General features: G+C 36.9%; 4 protein-coding genes across 5 annotated transcripts; 1 reads left to right on the top strand and 3 right to left on the bottom strand.

The window, feature by feature from the left end:
* Positions 1–277: 277 nt before the first annotated feature.
* LOC134811216 (CDK5 and ABL1 enzyme substrate 1-like) lies at positions 278–20,431 on the bottom strand. Of its 2 annotated transcripts, none has more exons than XM_063817978.1 (2): positions 20,421–20,425; positions 278–1,959 (listed from the first exon to the last, which is right to left on the bottom strand). In XM_063817978.1, the coding sequence occupies exon 2, from the start codon at positions 1,954–1,956 to the stop codon at positions 358–360; it is 1,599 nt and encodes a 532-aa protein (XP_063674048.1). In that variant the 5' UTR covers positions 1,957–1,959; positions 20,421–20,425; the 3' UTR covers positions 278–357. The 2 variants fall into 2 exon arrangements, with proteins under 2 accessions (XP_063674048.1, XP_063674049.1); XM_063817979.1 differs by lacking the exon at positions 278–1,959 and adding an exon at positions 5,787–7,379 and having other exon boundaries at positions 20,421–20,431.
* LOC134811218 (olfactory receptor 1500-like) lies at positions 5,402–10,043 on the top strand. The gene is made up of 6 exons (XM_063817982.1): positions 5,402–5,503; positions 5,821–5,908; positions 7,991–8,089; positions 8,536–8,696; positions 8,820–9,006; positions 9,109–10,043. The coding sequence occupies exons 1-6, from the start codon at positions 5,487–5,489 to the stop codon at positions 9,592–9,594; spliced, it is 1,038 nt and encodes a 345-aa protein (XP_063674052.1). The 5' UTR covers positions 5,402–5,486; the 3' UTR covers positions 9,595–10,043.
* Positions 10,363–12,146, bottom strand: LOC134826755 (zinc finger protein 431-like). Its single transcript, XM_063839250.1, is given in 2 exon segments — positions 10,363–10,491; positions 11,229–12,146. Coding segments are annotated over 2 exon segments (1,047 nt in total).
* On the bottom strand, positions 12,927–15,191 carry LOC134811217 (uncharacterized). Its single transcript, XM_063817981.1, has one exon. The coding sequence runs from the start codon at positions 15,171–15,173 to the stop codon at positions 13,614–13,616; it is 1,560 nt and encodes a 519-aa protein (XP_063674051.1). The 5' UTR covers positions 15,174–15,191; the 3' UTR covers positions 12,927–13,613.
* Positions 20,432–21,768: the final 1,337 nt, after the last annotated feature.

The raw sequence follows: 21,768 nt of genomic DNA, 5'->3' as shown, positions 1-21,768 counted from the left end.
ACTGTAATATGCATGTTACGTACACATGTGGACGATGAGACAGAACGCGCGCAAGGGCGCGGTTCTTTGAAATGGGAGCAATGGAAGTTTGTATGTATGAGTATCGATTGGTGATCGCGCCCGAAAGATTCCTCATCGGTCTCTTGCCATTAGGCAAATTGTACTTAGTTAGTCTCAGGTATATTTTGTCTCAGTATTTAGTTAGGCAGACTATTGATCAAAAGACTGGGCGAATGCCAAGTAGATTAATATTCGTCGAACAGTATACAATATTTAATAAGTTATCATAACAAATTACTGATAATTAAAAAAGAAACGTCGTTAAAAACCCGATATCAACAGAAACCTGCCATAATATTAAGACACGGCGTGATATCGCCGCTTTAGGTTAGCTCTCTGACTCCTGGATCCCATCCCCAGAATCTCAGAAGCTGCCAAATTAGAAATATAAGGGGTCGGTAAGGAACCCGAGGGTACGTGTGGTACTGGTAAACTTGTGTGTTTAAATACGAATACTTGATCTAGAGTTTCTTTATCGACAGGAGTATTCAAATAAAACACTTTCTCCTTGATATCAATCGCTCTGACTATTCCCAGTCCCAAACATTTCATAGAACTAGCATTATCATCATCCACAATATTAATGCCTTGTGACCCAACAGCAGGAGGAGGTCCTGTGAGTAGAGCAACAACAGAACAACTCAGTGTATAGGCAGCTAGATTCTCCTCTACCCCCTCAGGTATGATGACAGACACGTGACTCCACCGTATCTTGTAGGGAGCCACTATAGCGCTAGCACTGTTGTAGATGGGTGCGAAATAGTTGAGCGAGGCGAGATGTCTGAGCTCGAATGCCTGGAACCCAGGGGTGGTGTTAGTGGAAATGTGGCCGGGAATGTTAAGAACTGTTGGAGGGATATGAATTTTATTTTCGTGTTCAGGTAGAATCCCGGGAGTTTCTATCAGTTCAAGAATAGGCGGTAAATCTTTGGGAGAATTGTTCTGTAAGTTGATGACGTGAGTGGGCTCCAACATTCTCAGAATATCAGCGTGCAGTGCAACACCAAAACCTTTGGTCCACCCCATGAAATTAACAACAAGGGGAACATTTCCTTGCACATTCAACTTACGAGCCTTACTGACAATAAACTTCACTTTCTCCAAATACTCCCTCATAACTTGAGCAGGGGATGACACTCCTACACAGTAACTCTCCGCAGTGAGATGCTCGCTAGCCAGGGTCAAATCCTTCACAAAGCGAGAGTAGCTGCAGTACGGAGGGTTGATCAGAGGTTCTCTTAAAACGGATAAAGTGACCAGCCCTGAGGGTGTCAACTCAGATTGTCCTATATCTCCCTCGAGGAAGAGCACAGTTCTGTGGTGTTCCAGCAACTTGTTGACTGTGTATCTACAGAGAGTAGATTTACCAGAGTTCTGTGGGCCACACACAGCAATACGTCCTGGTTTGGAGAGGAGACTGGTTACTGGAGCAGACCACTCACCTGAGATACAGACTGCTTTGTTTAGTCCGGAGTAAAGCTGGAAATAGTCTAGTTTGACTAGGGGTTCTTCTTCCTCAGAGGTAGGGGTCCAGATTCGTTTGTAAGTTGATCGAAGAAGAGATGTGGAAATATTGGAGGATTCGATCAAAATAACAGCTCCAATGTTATCGATAACTTGACAATCCTCCTGTTCAGCACCAATTTCCACCAGGCATTTCTTGACACAAGCATTGGAAATATTCGAAGAATTCCCAGTGTTAAGAGAAATTCTTGAGTGTGACTCCATACTATTCAGGGTTAAAGAACTGGATTCAGAGCTAAGTCTATATCCGTTAATATGACACTCGCCCACCAACACACGTAACGACGTGTCGTAACATCGTATATTGTAGTGAACTGTGCGTTGTAGTTGTATCACAACTGAATTACCAGCTACCGGAATACTGATTACCATATCCTGTAACATATTTAATTGGTTAATGATAGGGCATTTAATGATTAAGTTGTCACTAATAAGATAGTTTATTTACTAGCCCGCAGTCTCGGTAAACATATTAATAATAATTCCATCGACTGCCAAATATTTGGGGAGTAATTGTACTAAATTATAAATTTCGGCGTAGTTATTTTCACAGTAAACGTAATTGAATAAACAGCGCTTATATCTAGACTTAATGATTTCATAGACTGACAACTATGTCAGCTTATTGAGGTGTAAATTTGGTCAGTTTTTGTTTTCGTCAATTGGTTTTAAGTGGTGGAATTGTTCTCACGGTATTAAGTGATTTTCTTTCTTCCCATGTCGCCTGTTAAAACCCATGGTGCCAAGTGCTTATAGAAATCGTGCCTGACACGAAGCAAACCTCAAAAGCCTTTGTTTAGGAACGATGTTTTGTTTTAGATCTTCGAATTTCCACTCGATCAAAAAGCTCCAATCTTATCGATTACAATCCTCCTGTTTAGCACTAATTTCTCGACACTAGCATTGGACAAATTCGAGGAATTCCTAGTATTAAGAGACATTCTTGAATGATACTTCATACACAAGTAACGATGTTGGTGCTTGTCAATTGGTCGTGAAATTGTTCGTACGTGCCTTTCTTTCTTTAAATCCACTTAATTTACAAAGCACTATATTTTTGCACTAGGTTTTGGGCGAATATTAAATTAAATCCATTCAAAGGATACCACTTTCGGGCCACCATCCTACTTAGCTGTGGTCTTGGAATCGGAAATCGCTTAATTTCTGTCTATCTAAACAATTAGTCGTAATATCCGCGCCGTGGCGTCGAATAAGTTTTAATTGGGGCTTGTTTATTACCGCTACAGTTGTAAGTTGTGGTAAAGCATAAAAACCACACGAATTACAGTGTTACCCACCATATTACTGAATGGCATTAATATTTTGAAGAATATTTGCCATTATCTTCCTTTTATGACAGTCTATTGATTGTACTCGACAATAGCGTTCTAATGAATGCCTTCATAGAACTGGTATCCGGAAATGGGCTGTATGAGAGTATTGTAACTATATTATAATGGCTCTAACCTACCTGAGCCTAAGCCCAGTATGCCCTATACACATATTACCATAATCAGTGTTACCGTGATGGACGTTAGCTTGGGAGCTTGGGGTCTATCGTATTATCTTACTGTACAGAGTTACAATACACTATTCTATGTGCACTGAGCTTAACGGTCTACTGTTCTATCAAGCTGTTAACTTAAAGCATCACTTAAAATTTACCGTACCAGGCCATATCTGCGCTGGTGAACATCACTCGGACAACCAACAGTTATTCTGCGATTAATTGTTAATATTAATTGCTACTTATTCAATTAATTAGTTAGTTAGGTTGTATCATTAAGCTTTCAGTTGCAGCCAGTTTCTCAGCCTACATAATATCTGTCTTACTTCCACTACTTCGGTTTTAGTTTGCGAAATCTGCTAAAATAGTTTATCTAGAAATGTATCTTCACGTTGGGACATTAAAGTATATGATCTTATTGTGTTTCAAACATATTCCGTTAATAAGGGAGTTATACCACAGACGCTAGTAGCTGGCCTCTTAATGACAAGCCTTTAGAGTTATTTCGTGGTAATTTTGAACTTTTAGCTCGAAATGATGCAAAAGATTTCTGGGTGAGACAAATGTTCGGATGATTACCGCTGCTACTAGGTGATGTACTAATGTACTAAGTTTTTAGCCATGTTAAGGCAGTAAACACTCCTGGTGCAAGCTGGTTCCAACTGACGTGTTACTCGTGAGATAATGATAATGTAAGGTCTTTATTGTTACCGTTAAATTACTGCCGCTAGTAATTATCAGTAACCTCGCGTCGGTAATTTCATAGTTTCTATATTCTCTCTTCCAAAGTCGAACTCCGGATTCCTCCAAGTTCATTTGAGATTCAAATACACGACTCCTTCAAAATGATTATTTGCAATGACTCGGAATTGGAATCTCAGAGTAAATTCTACTAATACCGAACACATGAACCTTTGTTAGATCCTTTAATGATTTCCATGATATTTATTATTGTTTATAGACGGCTTTATTATACACTATACAGTCGCTCACTTATCTTACTGGGTCCTCTCTGTTCTTGTGTAAACCTTTATATTTAGTTACCTTACTCTAAGACCCTAGTCGCCAGCGTTATACACCGATTATTTGATTTAAGCTAGTTATTAATCGTCATTATGTTTTTAGTACGGTAACCTCGTAATGACATTCATTGAACCAGTATCAGACGTGTTAATCAGATCTTGGGTCTGTGCCAATTCTTGATGTATCTAAGCAAATGTTTGACACCTCTAGTCTAGAGGGAATAGTGCAGGAGTAGTAGTGAGTAGTGCAGTGAGGGAGTAGTGAGCGGGAGTAGTAAGGCACACAATGAGAGTGTTTTTAACTAGTTATGCGGAGTATACGTAATTAGGATTAGAAAGACCTAACTTTAACCAATACGAAACTTCATTCTGAGTTTATATGGCTAGTACTATTTTTGGAATGCATCTTTAAGTCGTGGTTTATTTGCGTGTTAGATTGCCTATTGAATAGCTGAATAGAGACTGTGTCAATGATGACTGATGGTATAAACGGTGTTATTATACAGTTATACATAGAGGCTGACTAATGTAACCAGGTCTGTTCCGGTTAAAGATCTTTTGTGTCCGCATTATGTATCGATTACTTGAGCTATAAACTTCCTCCAGTGCGGCAGAAATTATCATAAGATGTGCGTACATGACATAATTTCAATATCCGGGATTTAATTACGAGTTGATTACCGGTTTTGACTTAATAAGTCACATTAATAAGTCAATTTATGATAATGATCAGGGCATATATAAAATATTTATAGCGACACATCAAAGTCGCCAAGCCCAGCTTTTTGATTGGTAGAAAAGCACGTACAGCAATTAACCACAAACCATAATATCGCTTTGAACTGTGCTTTATGAACTAACGTCTAACCCGGCCTATTGAATATAATTATTATAGCCATTGCATGGTGTTCTAAACACAAAGCAATCATGAAATGTCAAAAATTCTTTTATTTACTTTCATGACTATTATCTATCAATTTCTTATTTATAGCGAATTATTCCGATTGGTAGCACAAGAAACACCTCTTTACTTCAGCTCAGCTTGTTGCTACAATACTTATTGACCCGTAGTCTGTACGTTTATCCCGAACAGACTTTTTGTTCATCCTTTTTCGACTATTGTAAGGCTGAATGAAGCTTTAGTTTCTGTGAACATTTGTTTGGAACGAGCAACCTTGTGAAGTAAGAACTGCTTTAAAAGCTTTCGATGATATTGTGCAGTGAAGGGTCCTTATAATTCATAGTTCATACAATTCTTAGTTCTCATAACTGAATCTTTAGTTCACTTATTTAACGTAATGAATAAATTATAAACCATTCCCACTATTCTCACTAGAACTCAAGTGATGTAAATGGTTTGAATCTAAGTGTCTATGCCCCCTGAAACCAGGTACGTATTAGGAAGTCAGTATCATGGTGTCATTATAGCCTTATCAGTACTGTATCTAGGTTACGAAACACTGTAACCACACTTCGGCTGACTGTTTGAGTTGTCAAATAAATGCATATATGAAATGAGATATTTCTATCCCGCTCATATTATGATTAACCAATAACACAAGGAAGGTTGTTAAAGTGTTAACCATGTCAGAGCGGCTGACTGTGAGTGATGTGAGCAAATGAGAAACGTGAGTAAAGGTATAACTCAAAAAGACAAAATTAAAATGAAGTGTAATAAAAGCAGTAAAAGTAACACTAATTGGTCAGGGGGTCACTACCAGTGATGGGATACAATGTGGAGGATCACGAGTGTTCTACAAACAGCACGGAAGACTGCATGTTTGATCTTGTCAATGTGAGTTCTCGTTATTTTGATATTCGAGTTTAACTCTGGTATTTTGATTAAGTTTTGTAACATTTCGATTTCTAACAGTTCAGTTAGATTCACAGAGTAAGAAAGCAATTGCAGAACTTGGTTTCAACATTATAAATCATTGCCAAGCTTATTAAGGTACAAAACATAATAAATATCAAAATCAAAACTGGATTATAAATAGGCTATGATGATGGTACATAAAAATTATGACAAACCCGACAAATCACAAAAAGTACCGATTGACCGATTGACGTTAAATATCACGTATACAGAAAGCAAAATCAAGGACGTCAGTTTGTCGAATTAATCGAATTGAAGGGCACCATACAGAAATTAGACAAACACTTTTTAAAACTAATATTTACATGTTGGACTAGATCTAATGGTCTATAGGCATTCCCATTAACCTTTTATAATGGGGAAGAATAGCTGAGTGAGGGTAATGAAGTGAGAACTTTAGGGCAGCTAAAACTTTAAACTCTTCAGCAATAATATCACGACTAGATACCCTCAAAATTTCTGTTAGCTCTGACAAAATACAAATGTGACAAGACAGGAATTTCTTAGCTAACATAAGGCAAGCTCCAGCTGCCAACTTCCTGTTTGCTTTATTAATGTACTTGGAAAAGGCTAGAGTTTCAAAATAACAGTAAGAGTAACAGAGCACCATGATGGGTAAATGTTTTGCTTCAGCAACCTTCAGGAGATCTCGTTTTATGCTCTTCATCTTGCTCAGGGTTATATCAACTTCCGGCCATTTCTCCTTAAACTGATCGTTTTCGTCTTTCTTGAAGGACTCCGGGTTTTCGTACTCCAGGAATGATACAATGATCCCTGGCAGGACTATATCAGTTTTATAACTGTTTGTAGTCCGCTCGGGGTTCTCTAACCAAAACGGATCGTAAGTGTCGACCGAATTTTCAGTCTCTTCTGATAACAACTCAGCGTACGAAGTAGTTTGTGCATAATGACTGTTGCTATGCTCCTGACCTGCTAAACTTAACACTTTCCGTTTATTAGCAGCTCCCTCTGATATCTTATAGGGCAGGACTGAAAATACAGAAACAATGGCAGAGTTTTTAGAAACAAACAGGAACTTGCTGCTACACTCCTCCTTCCTAATATCCTTAGTGAACCGGACCTGATTACTGGTCATTTCCAGAGGAATGGATGAGAACCGCTGAAGTCTGGACTCGTGGTGGTCCCAGGGGAAGCTGGCTCCGATATCAGCGGGCTGCTCGCTGAAGGAGCGCCTGACATTGTACCTGTTTCTGGAACCTGATTTAGAGTTGAGGGAGATGTGGGAGAGGAAGTCTTGGGTTGCTTTGAGCAAATCTGTAGCGTCCACTTGATTTTCATAACGGATAGATGCTGAAGCTGACAGGTGTGTGGCCATCAGAGAGTTTTTAGAGCAGCAGATTGGTGTAAGACTCTTTCAGTAAACATTCTCCTGAAAATAGTGTGAGATACATTTTTGGAGATCATAACTTCATGTAATAAAGTTTCACAATTCATGAGAGTTAACAATTTAAAACCTGACTTCTATCCAATTTTAATCAAGATTTTCGTTTCAGGTTAATTTATAACAATATTGAGAACTATATCAGTTTATAATAAACAGTGATGACTTCCTAACCAAAACATCGTAATCTAATAAATTTTTATCCCACTGACTTCAATAACAATCCTACAGGATAACTGAAAGTAGCTGTGAACGATCCTGTGCGTAGCTCCTGACTGGCTAAACTTAACACTTTGGGTTATTACAGACTCCTCTGTACTATCTTCCTTGGTGCACGTTGGTGATCTTATGAGAACTGGATTCTAATTTATTAAAAATTTCCAAACCAGCGAATATGAGTCTGAACTCCGGGATGTCGATAATATCCTATACACACGGACCATATGTTACCTGATCTCCAGAGGTGGATAGAACGCCTGGTTTCCCACGGACCGAGGTGATGACCCCGAAAGTTATCAAGCGGGTTTACTATCGAGCTCCTGACATGTATCTTCTTCTGGGTAAAATTCAATTGACCTATATAATTAACATAACTTCAGGGATCCTGTCTGACTGGAATGGGAGCAGTGGGATTCTTAATGAGCACTGCGGCTATTATCTGTATGCATTTCAACATCATAAAGCTTCCAGGATCTAAGGTATGTATGCTGATCATGAATTGCTCACGAATGAGAACAGAGATTTTATTTTCGTTATGCAATTATTAAATTTAATTTGTAATTTGAAGAAATGTTGCTGCAGTGAAAAACTTTGGAATAGTAAGCGAAAATGTTTAAATTTCATAATATTATATAATCAAAATTCAGTAATAAATAGACACTTCTAGATATCTTATTATATAATATTTGACTTTAAATAGCTCAATCTAACAAATACAAATTTATTAAAAACCTCACTCTAATCCAAATTTTATCAAAAATGATTATTGAATTTTATCAAAATATTTATTGAATGAAAATATTATATTATTACAGATTTAACTACATAAAAACAGTAATGAAAACTTCACTTACACCATAATATACTCTCCCATCTATATAAATTAATTTTGATCCTATCTGACTTCAATTTCAAATCCCTACAGAAGATATTTCTGTTAAACGTAGCTGTGAACGATGCTCTGATAGGGCTGGTAGCAGTACCCAGGGGACTGGGCATCATCTCTCAGCACTTTATGGGGGTTAGTGACGATGGAACAGTGTCGTGGTACTGCTACTTCTTTCCGTTTGGTGCTTACTTTGTTTGGTGAGTCTTGTTGAGGATCGCGGATTTTCTAATTTAAGTTTAATAAGTTTAATTTCTCATTATACCAGCCTTATATTATGGAGTTTCTGAAACCGGGATGATGATAATACCATACCCACACAGGGACTCCATTATGTTTACTCTGCTGCCACTGACGGTGGATAGGTATATCGCCCTGGTTTTTCCCACGAGGTACAGAGAGCTGATGACCCCGAAAGTTAGCAAAGCAATGGTTATACTATCCTGGCTTCCTGCAGCAATATCTCATCTTCTTTGTGATCCGATCAGATACGCAGTTGGGGCCATGGAGGTAAGACCTTTCTCATTGAGATACAAAACCATGACATTCAAAACCATTAAGTTCAACAGCATGACATATCATGTGACACGTTAATAAACTTACTTATTTCAGTTGAGATATCAGGCATCCTACAACCGGTGCGTGTTTGACGTGAACCCCATCCTACCAATCATGTTTCTGGTGGTCCCTCTCATTGCTATGGCTCTCATGTATCTTATCATTGGGATATCAATCGTGAGAAACAAGATATCCGTGGGACGACTATTGATCACAACCACTGCTATTCTACTGACCGGTGTAATCGTGGTGCTACCCACGGTTTTGATGGTCACAGCAAACGTGAAGCTCTCTTATAAAGTAGCCAAGATATTCACTGTTACTCTATATCATAGTAATTGCATCTTCAACCCAATCATATATTACTGTGCCAATCCAAGAATAGCGCCACAAATCCAAGAGCAAGCCACCACGAGAACTCGGAGCATGAAAAGGCAGTTAACAAGAACCTTGACAAGGACAGTAAGCGGCTTTAATCTAGTGACCTATACTACTGTCGATTCTGAAAACAAGAACCAACGTTCTTCAACTTCTAAATAAAGGAGATATATCCTGGAATTATTTGATTCCAGAAATTTGTATATATATAATAATATATGAATATTCTTAAAAATGCGTTTAAATATAATTTTCTTTTATTTGCGAAAGTTTAAATCTATCATAATACTGCAGCACTGATAAAATTTCAGACTCGAACTACAACTTATTCACATTTGATAATATACAATTCGTTTCTATCTTTTAACCAAAATTCAATCTAAATAATGATAAGGGGTCGTCCGTGTGATTTATTAGCTGTTGCATATGAACAATCTGGACATTTAAATGGTTTCTCTCCCGAGTGAATTGTAACGTTATATAATTGAAGATTTGCACGGATCTTTTCTTGAGGATCACAATTTTCCAAAGGAATGCAAGCACTGTCCAATCTATTCCTGACTCCAGATCCTAGACTAATATTATTAATACTATCATTTTGAAATTCAACACATTTTGATCTTTTTCGTTTGCCAGAGTTTTTTACATGATCTCTGATATGTTTCATGAAAATATCCTCCTCCAGAAACTATTCCCCACAAACTGAGCAGAGAAAGAAAGCCTCCAGACATGCCATTAATTTCACTCTGCTCCGTTTTTACTTCTGATTTAAGAACATCGTATTTATGAACGGAACAACCATCTTGTTCTGTAACATATCCATTTTCATGAACAGACCTTCCAGTAAATTTCCTGAACAAACTTTGTTCCTCATCCTTTTCTAGTACTTGTAGGTCAGGCTGATAATGACGTTCCCTGACATGGACATGTTCATTGTTCAATAAAATACTTCTCATAGAAAAGTTGTTCACCACATGCTGGACATAGAAAACCTCCAGTTTTGCTTCTCAAATCCTCTTCTTTGGTCTTTACTGCGCTTTTAATGTGAGGACATGACACCTGAAGAGTATTCTGGTTAAATTATTAAAACAATTAAAGAGGAAATTAAAATCATCAGTAATGTTATCATGAATCAGGAGTGCCGTGCATCTATTATAAATTTGCCACTATACAGTGTTTTAGAGGATAAGTTTTTTATGGATGCATTTAGTCAGAAATGGGAGATTTAAGTCAACATACATTATAAATAAGCAAAGAAGACAATTGCATTCCAGAAACTATATTTATTAACATGGGCATGAGAAATAATGTATAATCAAGGTCATATAATTAATGTTTCTGTAAACTATTTCGTGTATGAATTATCGTCAATTATAGATATGGTTACATATCTATTATCAATATATCCTATTGGGCTACAAAATTGTGTCTAAGATGATATGAACGTTTTTGACTTTATTTTATTCGGCAAGTTATTACCAAATTCAAATATCTAAATACGGAAAAGGATAGATTTAAATTGTAAAATTTAGATACTCATCGTTTTTTTAAAACAACACTTCAGATGATCAGATAAAATAAATAATTTTAACACTTGACACGACATCATAAAAATCATACTATTTAGTGCACATAATGAAAAAAATAAAATAACTCAGAACAAAGATTCTAGAATGATTCTAACTAGCATGCATTTACTGGTGGCGTAGTAAATTCGACTTTTGAGCTGCTGCGTACGAACAATCTGTACATTTAAATGGGTTCTCTCCCGAGTGAGTCTTCATAATAATATGTACATTGAGTTGTGATTTTTGAACTGCTGCATACGAACAATCTGGACATTAAAATGGTTTATCTCCAGAGTGAGTCTTCGTATGCACTTTGAGATATGATTTATAAGCTGTTGCAAACAAACAATCTGGACATTTATATGGTTTCTCTCCCGAGTGAATCTTCGTATGTACTTTGAGATATGATTTATAAGCTGTTGCAAACAAACAATCTGGACATTTATATGGTTTCTCTCCCGAGTGAGTCTTCAGATGATCTTTGAGGTTTGATTTATTCGCTGTTGCATATGAACAATGTGGACATTTAAATGGTCTCTCTCCCGAGTGAGTCTTCATATGTAAATTGAGTTGTGATTTTTGAACTGCTGCATACGAACAATCTGGACATTTATATGGTTTCTCTCCCGATTGAGTCTTTAGATGATCTTTGAGGTTTGATTTATTAGCTGTTGCATATGAACAATCTGGACATTTAAATGGTTTATCTACGGAGTGAATCTTCGTATGCACTTTGAGATATGATTGATTAGCTGTTGCAAACAAACAATCTGGACATTTAAATGGTTTTTCTCCGGAATGACTCATCAAATGTATTTTGAGGTCTGATTTCCAAGCGGTTGCATACGAACAATCTGGACATTGAAATGGTTTCTCTCCCGAGTGAATCTTCGTATGTACGTTGAGATATGATTTATAAGCTGTTGCATATGAACAATCTGGGCATTTAAATGGTTTATCTCCGGAGTGAATCTTCGTATGCACTTTGAGATATGATTTATTAGCTGTTGCAAACAAACAATATGGACATTTAAATAGTTTTTCTCCCGAGTGAGTCTTCAAATGTACTTTGAGGTTTGATTTTAGAGCGGTTACGTATGAACAATCTGGACATTTAAATGATTTCTCTCCAAAGTGAGTACTCATATGTACTTTGAGGAGTGATTTCCGAGCGGTTGCATACGAACAATCTGGACATTTAAATCGTTTCTCTCCGGAGTGAATTGTAGCACGGATCTTTTCTTGAGGATCACAATTTTCCAGACGAATGCAACCACTGTCCGATCTATTCCTGATTCCAGATCCTAGACTACTAATATTATCACTAGTATCATTTTGAAATTCATCACATTTTGGTCTTTTTCGTTTGCCAGAGTTTTCTACGTGATCTTTTATATGCTTAATGAAACTATCCTCCTCTAGAATCTTTTCCCCGCAAACTGAGCAGAGAAAGCCTCCAGACACTCCATTAATATCACTCTGCTCCGTTTTTACTTCTGATTTAAGAACATCGTATTTATTTTGAACGGAACAACCATCTTGTTCTGTAATATGCAGGTTAGATTTATAATGACGTTCCCTGACATGTTCAATGAAATACTTCTCATAGAAAAGTTGTTCGCCACATGCTGGACACAGAAAACCTCCAGTTTTGCTTATCAAATCCTCTTCTTCAGTCTTTACTTCGCTTTTAATGTGAGAACATGAGCATGACATCTGAAGAGAATTCTGGTTAAATTGATAAAATCATTCAAGGACAAGGTGAAGCTAAAATCATTAGTAATTATCATATGAATTTTATACTATATAATTTTTTCTGGCGACATGGCATGCCAAGTTGTATAATCCTCCCATGTACCAGTACTTATCCTTCCTTGGCAATAAGATGTTGTTCCAGATACATATCAAATAACACGGAATAGTAAAACTTAATCATTATTTGATTTGAAATTTACTGTTCATATCAAAATAGCCAAGAGCTGTTGAAGTGTTGAATACAAAATAGTGGAAATTAATCAAACAACATTTAGTGGAACAGAAAAGTTTTTAGATCGCAGTATTTTATGAAAACAATTTCACAATTTAAATAATTCTGAAGTGAACCGTTAAAGGATTCAATACTAAAGTCGAAAATAAAACAAATTTCACTAATATTCACGGATCTAAACACCTTGGAACAAATTTGAATACCTTTCAACAATGCCCTTATATCGAGTACGTAAATGTACGAACTAGAAGCCATGACTCTGTAAATTCTTAATGCTTGTGCTATACATTCATTTATCATTGTTAAAATATTCTGTCAATCGTGTAATAGCACAATAAATGTTGAGATATTTAATACATCTAATAATAGAAAATAAAAAGATACTTGTTTTCTCAGCGGTCACAACTGGAACATTTACTAAATTAAAAGATACATACAAATTTAGTTAATATATAATAAATAAAGATGCTAAAAAACTTGCTCTCACAGCGGTCACACACTGAAAGAATTAATATATTATACAAATTTAGTCAATATATAATAATGATAAATAAAAATGCTACAATATTTGCTCTCACAGTGGTCGCATACTGCAACTGAACGATTAACTAATTCATCAAAAATCCTCATTTCTTTGCATATTTTCCCAGACTATTCTGCTTCAACCTCTTAGCAGGGGGTTCGCTAGATTTCTTAGCTTTACCAGCATCATAGGCTTTCTTCATTCGGGACATATTTTCTTTTACCACTATACTATGTTCGACCATTGGTTTGGGATAGTCTTTGCCGATAATGCAACCACATGCTTGCTGTATACCTTTGGGCGCAGTCCATGGTTCATAAATATATTTATCAGGGAACTTTGCCAGTATAGGCACATGCTTTTTAATAAACTTTCCATTTGGATCTGTTTTCTTGAAGAAAGCGATAGGACTGTAACATCTGAAGTATTGATGGAAGAAAGCACTACAAGATAGCCAGTGCCATGAAAAGTTATTTATAGACCAGTCAGCGTCCACGAGATGTCTATCAAACACATCTCTACCCAGCTCCCAGGTGACCCACAAATCACCACGTGTTAGATAGCAGGCTGCTAAATGCCTTGCAAGATGATGCATCCAGCCTTCAGTTCGCAGCTGGTTCATAACAGCATCAACTGCTGGGTAGCCTGTTTGTCCCATTTCCCACTTTTCTAGCAGAGACTTTGCTTCATCTCCTTCTAGCCAGGGTATTTGCTTACAGATAGGGTTCCCCTCCATCTGATTGAAGTTAGGCACACTGAATCCTATAAGGTATGCCATCTCACGCCAATACAGCTGCCCCTTCAGTGAAACCGGAGGTTTACTGCTAGTCATACCTTTTAATGTATCCTTCAGACTGTGATAGAATAACCTAGCACTGAGACTACCCCGTGTCATGTAAGGCGACAAGGCAGTCGTGTCTGGAGACAAAGCTGTGGGATCAGTTTTTGGCTTTTCAAACGTTGACACTCTTTTCTTCTGAGCAAGAAATTCTTTCATTACCTTGATACCCTCCTTTTCTCCGGCGACAAACCAAGTTGTGTAATCCTTTGGATTGAAGTCGTACTGTTTGAGGTCAGATAAAGAAGGAACACCCTGATAGATAAACACGTCTTTGCATGTCAGGTTTTCAGCTGGAGGAGGTGGGACTGATTTAGGAGGATCCACTGGTTTTGGAGGATCGCCAGTCTCTGCCATGAGTTTTAAGAATGATGTCATGGTCAGTGGAGCTTTTCCATTGCTTAACGCTAAAAGGTATTCAGGGTCGAACATGGTATGGCCCCATAATGGGAAAGACTTAACGTTCAATGCTTGAACAGTGTTCATGATCTTTTCATCCATAGCTTTGTTATACGGTTCCGTATCTCTTTCGAAGCTCACAACCTCAATCTTGTGCTCCTGGATAAACTTTTCGATTACATCATGTGGATTACCTTTAGCTACGAACAACTGTGAACCCAGAGCTCTGAGGTCAGAATCAAGTGCCTTTAGGGAGTCCAACAAGAAACCTATGCGATTAATTCCAACTTTTCCAGGCTTAAAATACTCGTCGTCTAGAATATATAGAGGGATCAGGTTGGTACATTCTTTGATTGATTTTAGGAGAGGAGGGTTATCGTGCAGTCGTAAACCATATCTGAACCAATGCAGTGCTACTTTACTCATCCTTCCTGCTGAAGTGATATTGTTCAGAATAAATATGAAAAGATATGCAAAAGTTTTTTTGTGGCCTATAACTATTGCAAAACATCATGCATAATTATCTTTGCTCTAACGTAACATAAATTTAACTCGAAGCCACCAACCTCTGACTAAAAATATCAATCTAATAACTTTGTGTTAGAATGTTAACATTCTGTCAGTATCACATTGCAGATAAGTTAATTATAGTGTTTAAATAACTAGTTCTTCGCTTAAATTAAATTAATTTTGTTCGTGGAGGACGACGGACATGCTAGGCCCAGAAACATTTTGTAAGGTGACATTTTCAGTTTTCCAAGTATCAGGGTCGCTTTGCTTTTGCAGTTTTAACAAGACTTCTTTTGTGTCAATATTTTTGCAATTTTTCGAGCTGCACAAATAATTGTTATTGTTCTTGCTAAAAACGTAAACAACATTCATTTGATACTTTCAATCAGGAATGTCAGTTCAAAAAACAGAAAAGTTTGAGAAGGTTGATATCAAAGAGAGATGACAGACGACCAGCAAGTTATCACTACTTCAGCCTGGTCATCATCAGTATGCACTTGTGAATGTGAGGAGGATGCATCGTTCAATCTTGGTAGGCACAGACGGACACACACCGGAGATAAACCTTACTCCTTGCAGTTTGTGTGATTATAAATCGAATAGATCCAGCAGTCTTGCTATTCACAAACTGTCACACACCAGAGAGAGACCTCACCACTGTACTAAAGCGAGGACAGCTCGAAGTTTGAAAAAGCATATATTGACTCATAGTAGGCAGCAATCAGCATGCCTGTGAATATTGTGACTGTAAGCCTAGTCTCTACTATATAAAATGAAGAATTGTGTCTGTAAGACCGCCCACGTGCAAATCAGATGAAAAATAGAAAGCTGCCTAGTAACCATGGTAATCAGTTGTGTGGTAATTACGTTGTGTTCAGTGCAAAGCTACATCTTAATCGGCTGTATCTTCAGTTGTGACAGATATTTTTTGATGCCATAAAAACTGGCTACCAAAGAATACTATTAGCTTCCTCCCTGTGATCACGGGCTTTCTGGTTTTGAATATAATATACTATTTTGTTACCCAAAAAATTGATGATTCATACATGAAACTTAGAGTTGAATAGATATGTATTGTTTGCTTTGTACAAAATTTAATCGTATAATTGAATAATTCATTACTATATAATTGAAACTACAAGCGCGTTTTAAGGCACCTACTGCTCAATAGTCAATAGTTAACCTAGTCAAATGTAAAACTGGTACCCTGTGCTTTAGCATAATTAGAAAATATTTCACTTAACTTCTTTCACTTAACTACTTGCCTTGATTGGGACATTTTATAGAGACTAGTGAAAAGCTCGTGATAATCAGATGTTCACAAACAGAGCTAAACGCTTTTTTCTAACTGCGGTCGCAAACTGCGAAAAATCGGTTAAATGGGTCATTAGGACCAAAAATTGATAATAAAATACATTGTAATTGTTGTCAAACTTTTACAAATATTAACTTATAAAAACATTTTATATCTTGGTCATTGCTCCTGTACGTTGATTTAACTTTTAAAAGTCTCGAAAAGTCGAAAAATGTGGTCCTAAAACTGTTGTAGACCCCCCCCCCCCTCCGTAATCAGTTTTACACATAGCTATGGTGTCAAAATTACACTAGTGTAATAATTTGGAAACCCCCTCCCCCTCGGCTGATTACGTAATAATATGTGAAAGACCCCTAAAGTTATGGTAACCAAAATGTTTGTAACTAAATTTATTGTGAACCAAATTTATTGGCCTTAAGGTACCCTAGTTCGAAAATCGAAGTTATCGTGTCGAACTTCAGATTTCGACCGCTGATTTCGGTGCACCGAATAGAAATAATAATATATCTCATCGTTATTCGTTATGAACTGCAAATTTCGAAAGGCTCATTAAAGAAAGGAATTCTAATTTCTACCAGGTGTCGTTTAGTTACCTCCACACATCCCCTCAATTATAATAATTTCTCAAGATTTTCATAACATAAATTATCATAATATACAATGAGTATTGAGTACTATACTAAATTCTAAATAAGTCATAAGTCACTTGCTGGGAATTGAGCGATAGTAGCGCTTGTGATAATTCATCAAAGTATAATACATAATAGCTTATATCATATTCTGGATGAGAAGATACTTTACAGGAAACTAATTAGACAGATGATAGGCAGCTGTGTTATTAAGAGTTAGCCTGGTAAGTGTTGGTAAGTACCGGTAAGAGGCAGGTGGCTTAGAGACTAAATCTTCACCGTATTCAACTCGTAATAACTCGTTATAACACCGCGCCTCCAATAACGTTTGTGTTTGAAATACCGACGATTTGACGTCCATAAACGTTTCATAGGTTGTTAATGTTAGAAATTCTTACATGGTTCTGAGACAAACCCATGTTTAGTGCATTATTTAATGAGTTTTTAAAGACATTATTTACATTATGTAAGTCTTCAATATTTACCATAAACATTAACATTAAACAATTCAACTATGACAATATGACAGATGATAAATCTAACATTCAAGGTCATTAACGTTAAACACTTCCTTGAACTTGAAGATCGGATTTGTTATATTCTGTCATATTGATATTATTATCAAAGTTGAACTGTCACCATTGAACATTCGTTTTGTATCTAATGGTTATCGATCATAGATTCTGATTCGTTTCTTACTGCCTTATGATTCATTCATCATTGAAGCTTTATGATTTTTATCGGCTTAAGATAGGGCAAGAAATCGATTAAACCTTACTGAACTTTGAACCATCCTGCAATCTGCATATTTCAAGTGACAAATATTCTATTTTTATCATGGTTGTTAAACATAGACTGCCGTTATTTCTAACGTATTTATTGTAGTGGTTTTTAGAGTTGATAAGTTTAATAAAGTTTGTTCCCAAGGGTGACGACTGACGGTGTTAGGGAGGATGTAGAAACTGCGGGTTTGATATGATTAATTGGATCTTAGTGAAAACTATTTGCCTGGTTTGTTTTATTTGTTTGTGGGCACTGGGCACCCACTCTACCTCGATCGAGTCGATACCTAAGTAAAAAGGCTACACCCACCTAATCTTCGTTTTCGATGATTATGTTATTTCGGCCAAGTTCAATCTCGAGATTAATTTGGAGGGACAGGTCTTGATGAGCTGAAGCATGACCGTTAAATGAAAATTGGTCTAACGTGAAAGCAGCCTCCAAACCCCTGTAGCAGCCTAGTTGTATTACCAACACTTGTAATGCTGACTACTGCTATTCGAACATACCATAACAATAAGTGCCCAATTTGTATTCAACGTTTACCACTCTCCCTCAGATTAGTTTCTTATAGCCGTAAGCCGTATGATTGACTCATCATCCTACAAGGAAGGAAAGAAGAGCTACAATTACACAGACAATAGTACTTTAGAAACCACCTGGTGAGTGGTGAGTGTCATTACAACCAGGGCTATTAGCGTTAACATTTACCAGGGCCATCAGGGTCGTTATAAGCCACTTAATCGTGAAATTAGAGATTTCATCAGCGCAAATACTACTGTAGTTCAAGGTAATTACGATCAATAATCTCCCCAGTTGGATTTATGTTTAGGTCTGTTGTTTAACTAAATTTAAGTTTTTAATTTTGTTAAAATAAATCATTCGTTATTCTATATCTTGCTTAAACAGATTACCGATAATTTAAGAAGTTTAATAATCATCAAGCAATTGACTGCAATTGACTGCAATTGACTGATAGCATTAAAATGTAGTTTAGTCACCTTGCCCGGAGATAACGAGTAATTATACCATTCATTCGATTAGAGAGTGGCGGTCTTTTTTAATGTTTTTTTCGCTGACCAAAACCAAATTTGCGGAAAAATTTGTGTGACGTAATCTGACCATTTCCCAGATCATCATTTAATTTTTAGTTCAATTTCCAATTTTGAGATCAAATCAAAGGCTAAAGATTTAGATCGTGTGGGATTCTGGATTTTTTATTGTAGAATTTGTATGTGGTCATTTGCATCTGCAAAACCTTAGACAAATCTGTTAGACAAATCTACGAATCTCTGTCACTAAGATTCAAATCGTCGATTATCACTCCGTATACTTTTATTTGTTGCGTACATCGTGAATCGTCCGAATCAAGTAGTCCCATATTTCAACAGTTCCTCCAGAAAGAGTTTGTCGTGCACATGTTGTACACAGTAAGTACTAATATAAAGTGCCTTACTATTTCTAATCAAGACAAGACTATTTCTGGTTAAATATTATATGTTGTACACAGTAGGTACTAAAGTAATACCCCGTGATAAAGTATGCAGGTAACAGGTGTGACCTGGCATATGTGTAAATTATATAGACAACACGTGGACAGCTAATGACCACATACTGCTAGATTACAAAGCTCTGAATTAATACGAGTTCAACATCCAACAGAGATTTAAACATATTTTAATATACTGATTGTGATTTGTTGGTAGAGTTGCTCATTTGGCTGAGGGTCAGTTTAATTCATGTGGTTCGTGTTTGATCCCTGTAGAGTGTAGGTCCCAAAATGGTGATTGCAGCAGCAGCCGATCACTAAACTTTGTATTTCCTAAGACGAATCAAGCGCGATGATAACCTGATAATGAGCAGTCCAGTTTTAGATTTGTTTAAATATAACTTGTTATTGTATTTGGGAGATAAAACAGGGACAAATGATTAAATCCGGTTGTTGGACTCGTTTAGACTCTAGACAGCACTGGGGCAGCAGCATCTTTAACTCGCTTTATATTTAGCATAATTACAACCAAAAAAGAAGTTTTAGCAAGTCGGTCGGAATATGTAGCAATATTTAAACACAACACATAGGTCTACATTTACTAAGGATATCAACTACTTGGGCAAACAAACTAATGGTGTCATGGAGGATCATATTTCATCATTAGTGTGATACGCATCTGTCTTTACATAGTAACTAGTGAGGTGTGTATTTCTACCCTATGGTAGTACTCTATTTCACTTGTATCTTACTCTTCAGGAAGCCAAGCGTTTGTTTTTACATCCGTTCTGTGTACACCTTTCGAGCGTCTTAAGCCAACAGGTTTGCTAATTTTCAATTACACCTATATAGCACAAAAAACCTTTTGTTTACAAACTTTAGAAATGACTTTCTCTAATAAGTTGTCAATTCACGCTGTATTCACATTGAAGATAAAAGATACTGTGTACCTCAATAAATGTTTTTGCCATGAAACGGACCAAACTGATCCTAACTCATATTCCACTCATCATAGCATATCGCTTCAGCATGTACAAAGGGCATAACCTCAATCAGTTTAATGTAGTGAAATGACTGGTGTGAATGAAGTAGTGTACTAATACAAGTTGGAGAGGATCAGGTAAGCTTAGTCAGCATCCATGATGTTACAAACTGTGTACCTATTGCATTGTGCTCCTAATATACCTAAATGGCTTTCAAGTCAAAAGAATGTGCTAGCTTACGCTGATAGGATGCTATAAATAAATGCTTTACAAATAGTTACAAGAGGCTCACACTATTTTTTTCTCAGTCCTTATTATCGAGTTCCTCAGTCTAGTCTCAGAGTCTCAGTCTAGTCCAGTCTCAGTCTAGTCCTTATCAAATATTATTGAGGCTTTGTTTCATTTTTCACGAGTTAGGCATCTTGGAAAACATCTCTGTTTATCCTTTTCAAGAGTTTAAATTCCCAAATAGTCAGACTGAGCAGGTTGAGCTGTAGTAAAACACAGTACTGAGGTGTTAAAACATTTTCATTACTATCTTCAGTAACATCCTGAATCAGAAACTCGGTTAATATCAGTTCCTACAAAGTGTAACATTGGAAATGAAATGATACAACTAAAAATGATATCTATGAATATTTTTAAAAACATAACTTTTGTGCCCCAATGCAATGGAAAACCTTTAAGATAAATCCAATAATGGAATCCCAAACGGGTCCACGGCATTGAGCCCCAATGGACGTATAGTTCTTAATTTCTGAATATAACGGTGTTCATCCACTTCTAGAGTTCTTGGGCTACTATTACTGAGAATTGACACTTTATAAGCCTGGTTGAAATTGTCACGTTGTTTCATGTTATGAACTTCTACAAGGTGTTTACCCAAGCTGAATCCGTCGTCGTTTTCTTCAGGGACAAACGTATTGTCCGAAATGAGTTTGTAGTAATGGGCGCGATGTTCGTTTACTCGTGCCCTTAGGGGCTGCACCGTTCTTCCTACATAACACATATTACAAAGTTGGCAACTGAAGATGTATACAACATTGTAGCTGACACATGTACCAGACACTGCTTTGGCTCGCTGTCCATTGACTGTAATTGATGGATGTGGAGATATGATGTTACAGGTACCGCAGTGTCTGCCCCCACATGGTCTTGTGTGAGGTTGGGTTAAGTCATCCGCAAACTGTTTTGCTTTGACTAACTTCCTTCTAAATGATGTTCCAGTACTTCTGACGAATTTGAAGATAGGGCGTGATGTACCGGCTCTAGATGATATCGGGGAGCCTGGGGTGTTTCCACTTGTATGGGAACC

Source organism: Bolinopsis microptera, chromosome 2 (genome assembly GCF_026151205.1).
Source record: "Bolinopsis microptera isolate Bmic1 chromosome 2, MBARI_Bmic_1.0, whole genome shotgun sequence".
Lineage (NCBI taxonomy): Eukaryota > Metazoa > Ctenophora > Tentaculata > Lobata > Bolinopsidae > Bolinopsis > Bolinopsis microptera.
This window is presented reverse-complemented; position numbering and strand designations above follow the sequence as displayed.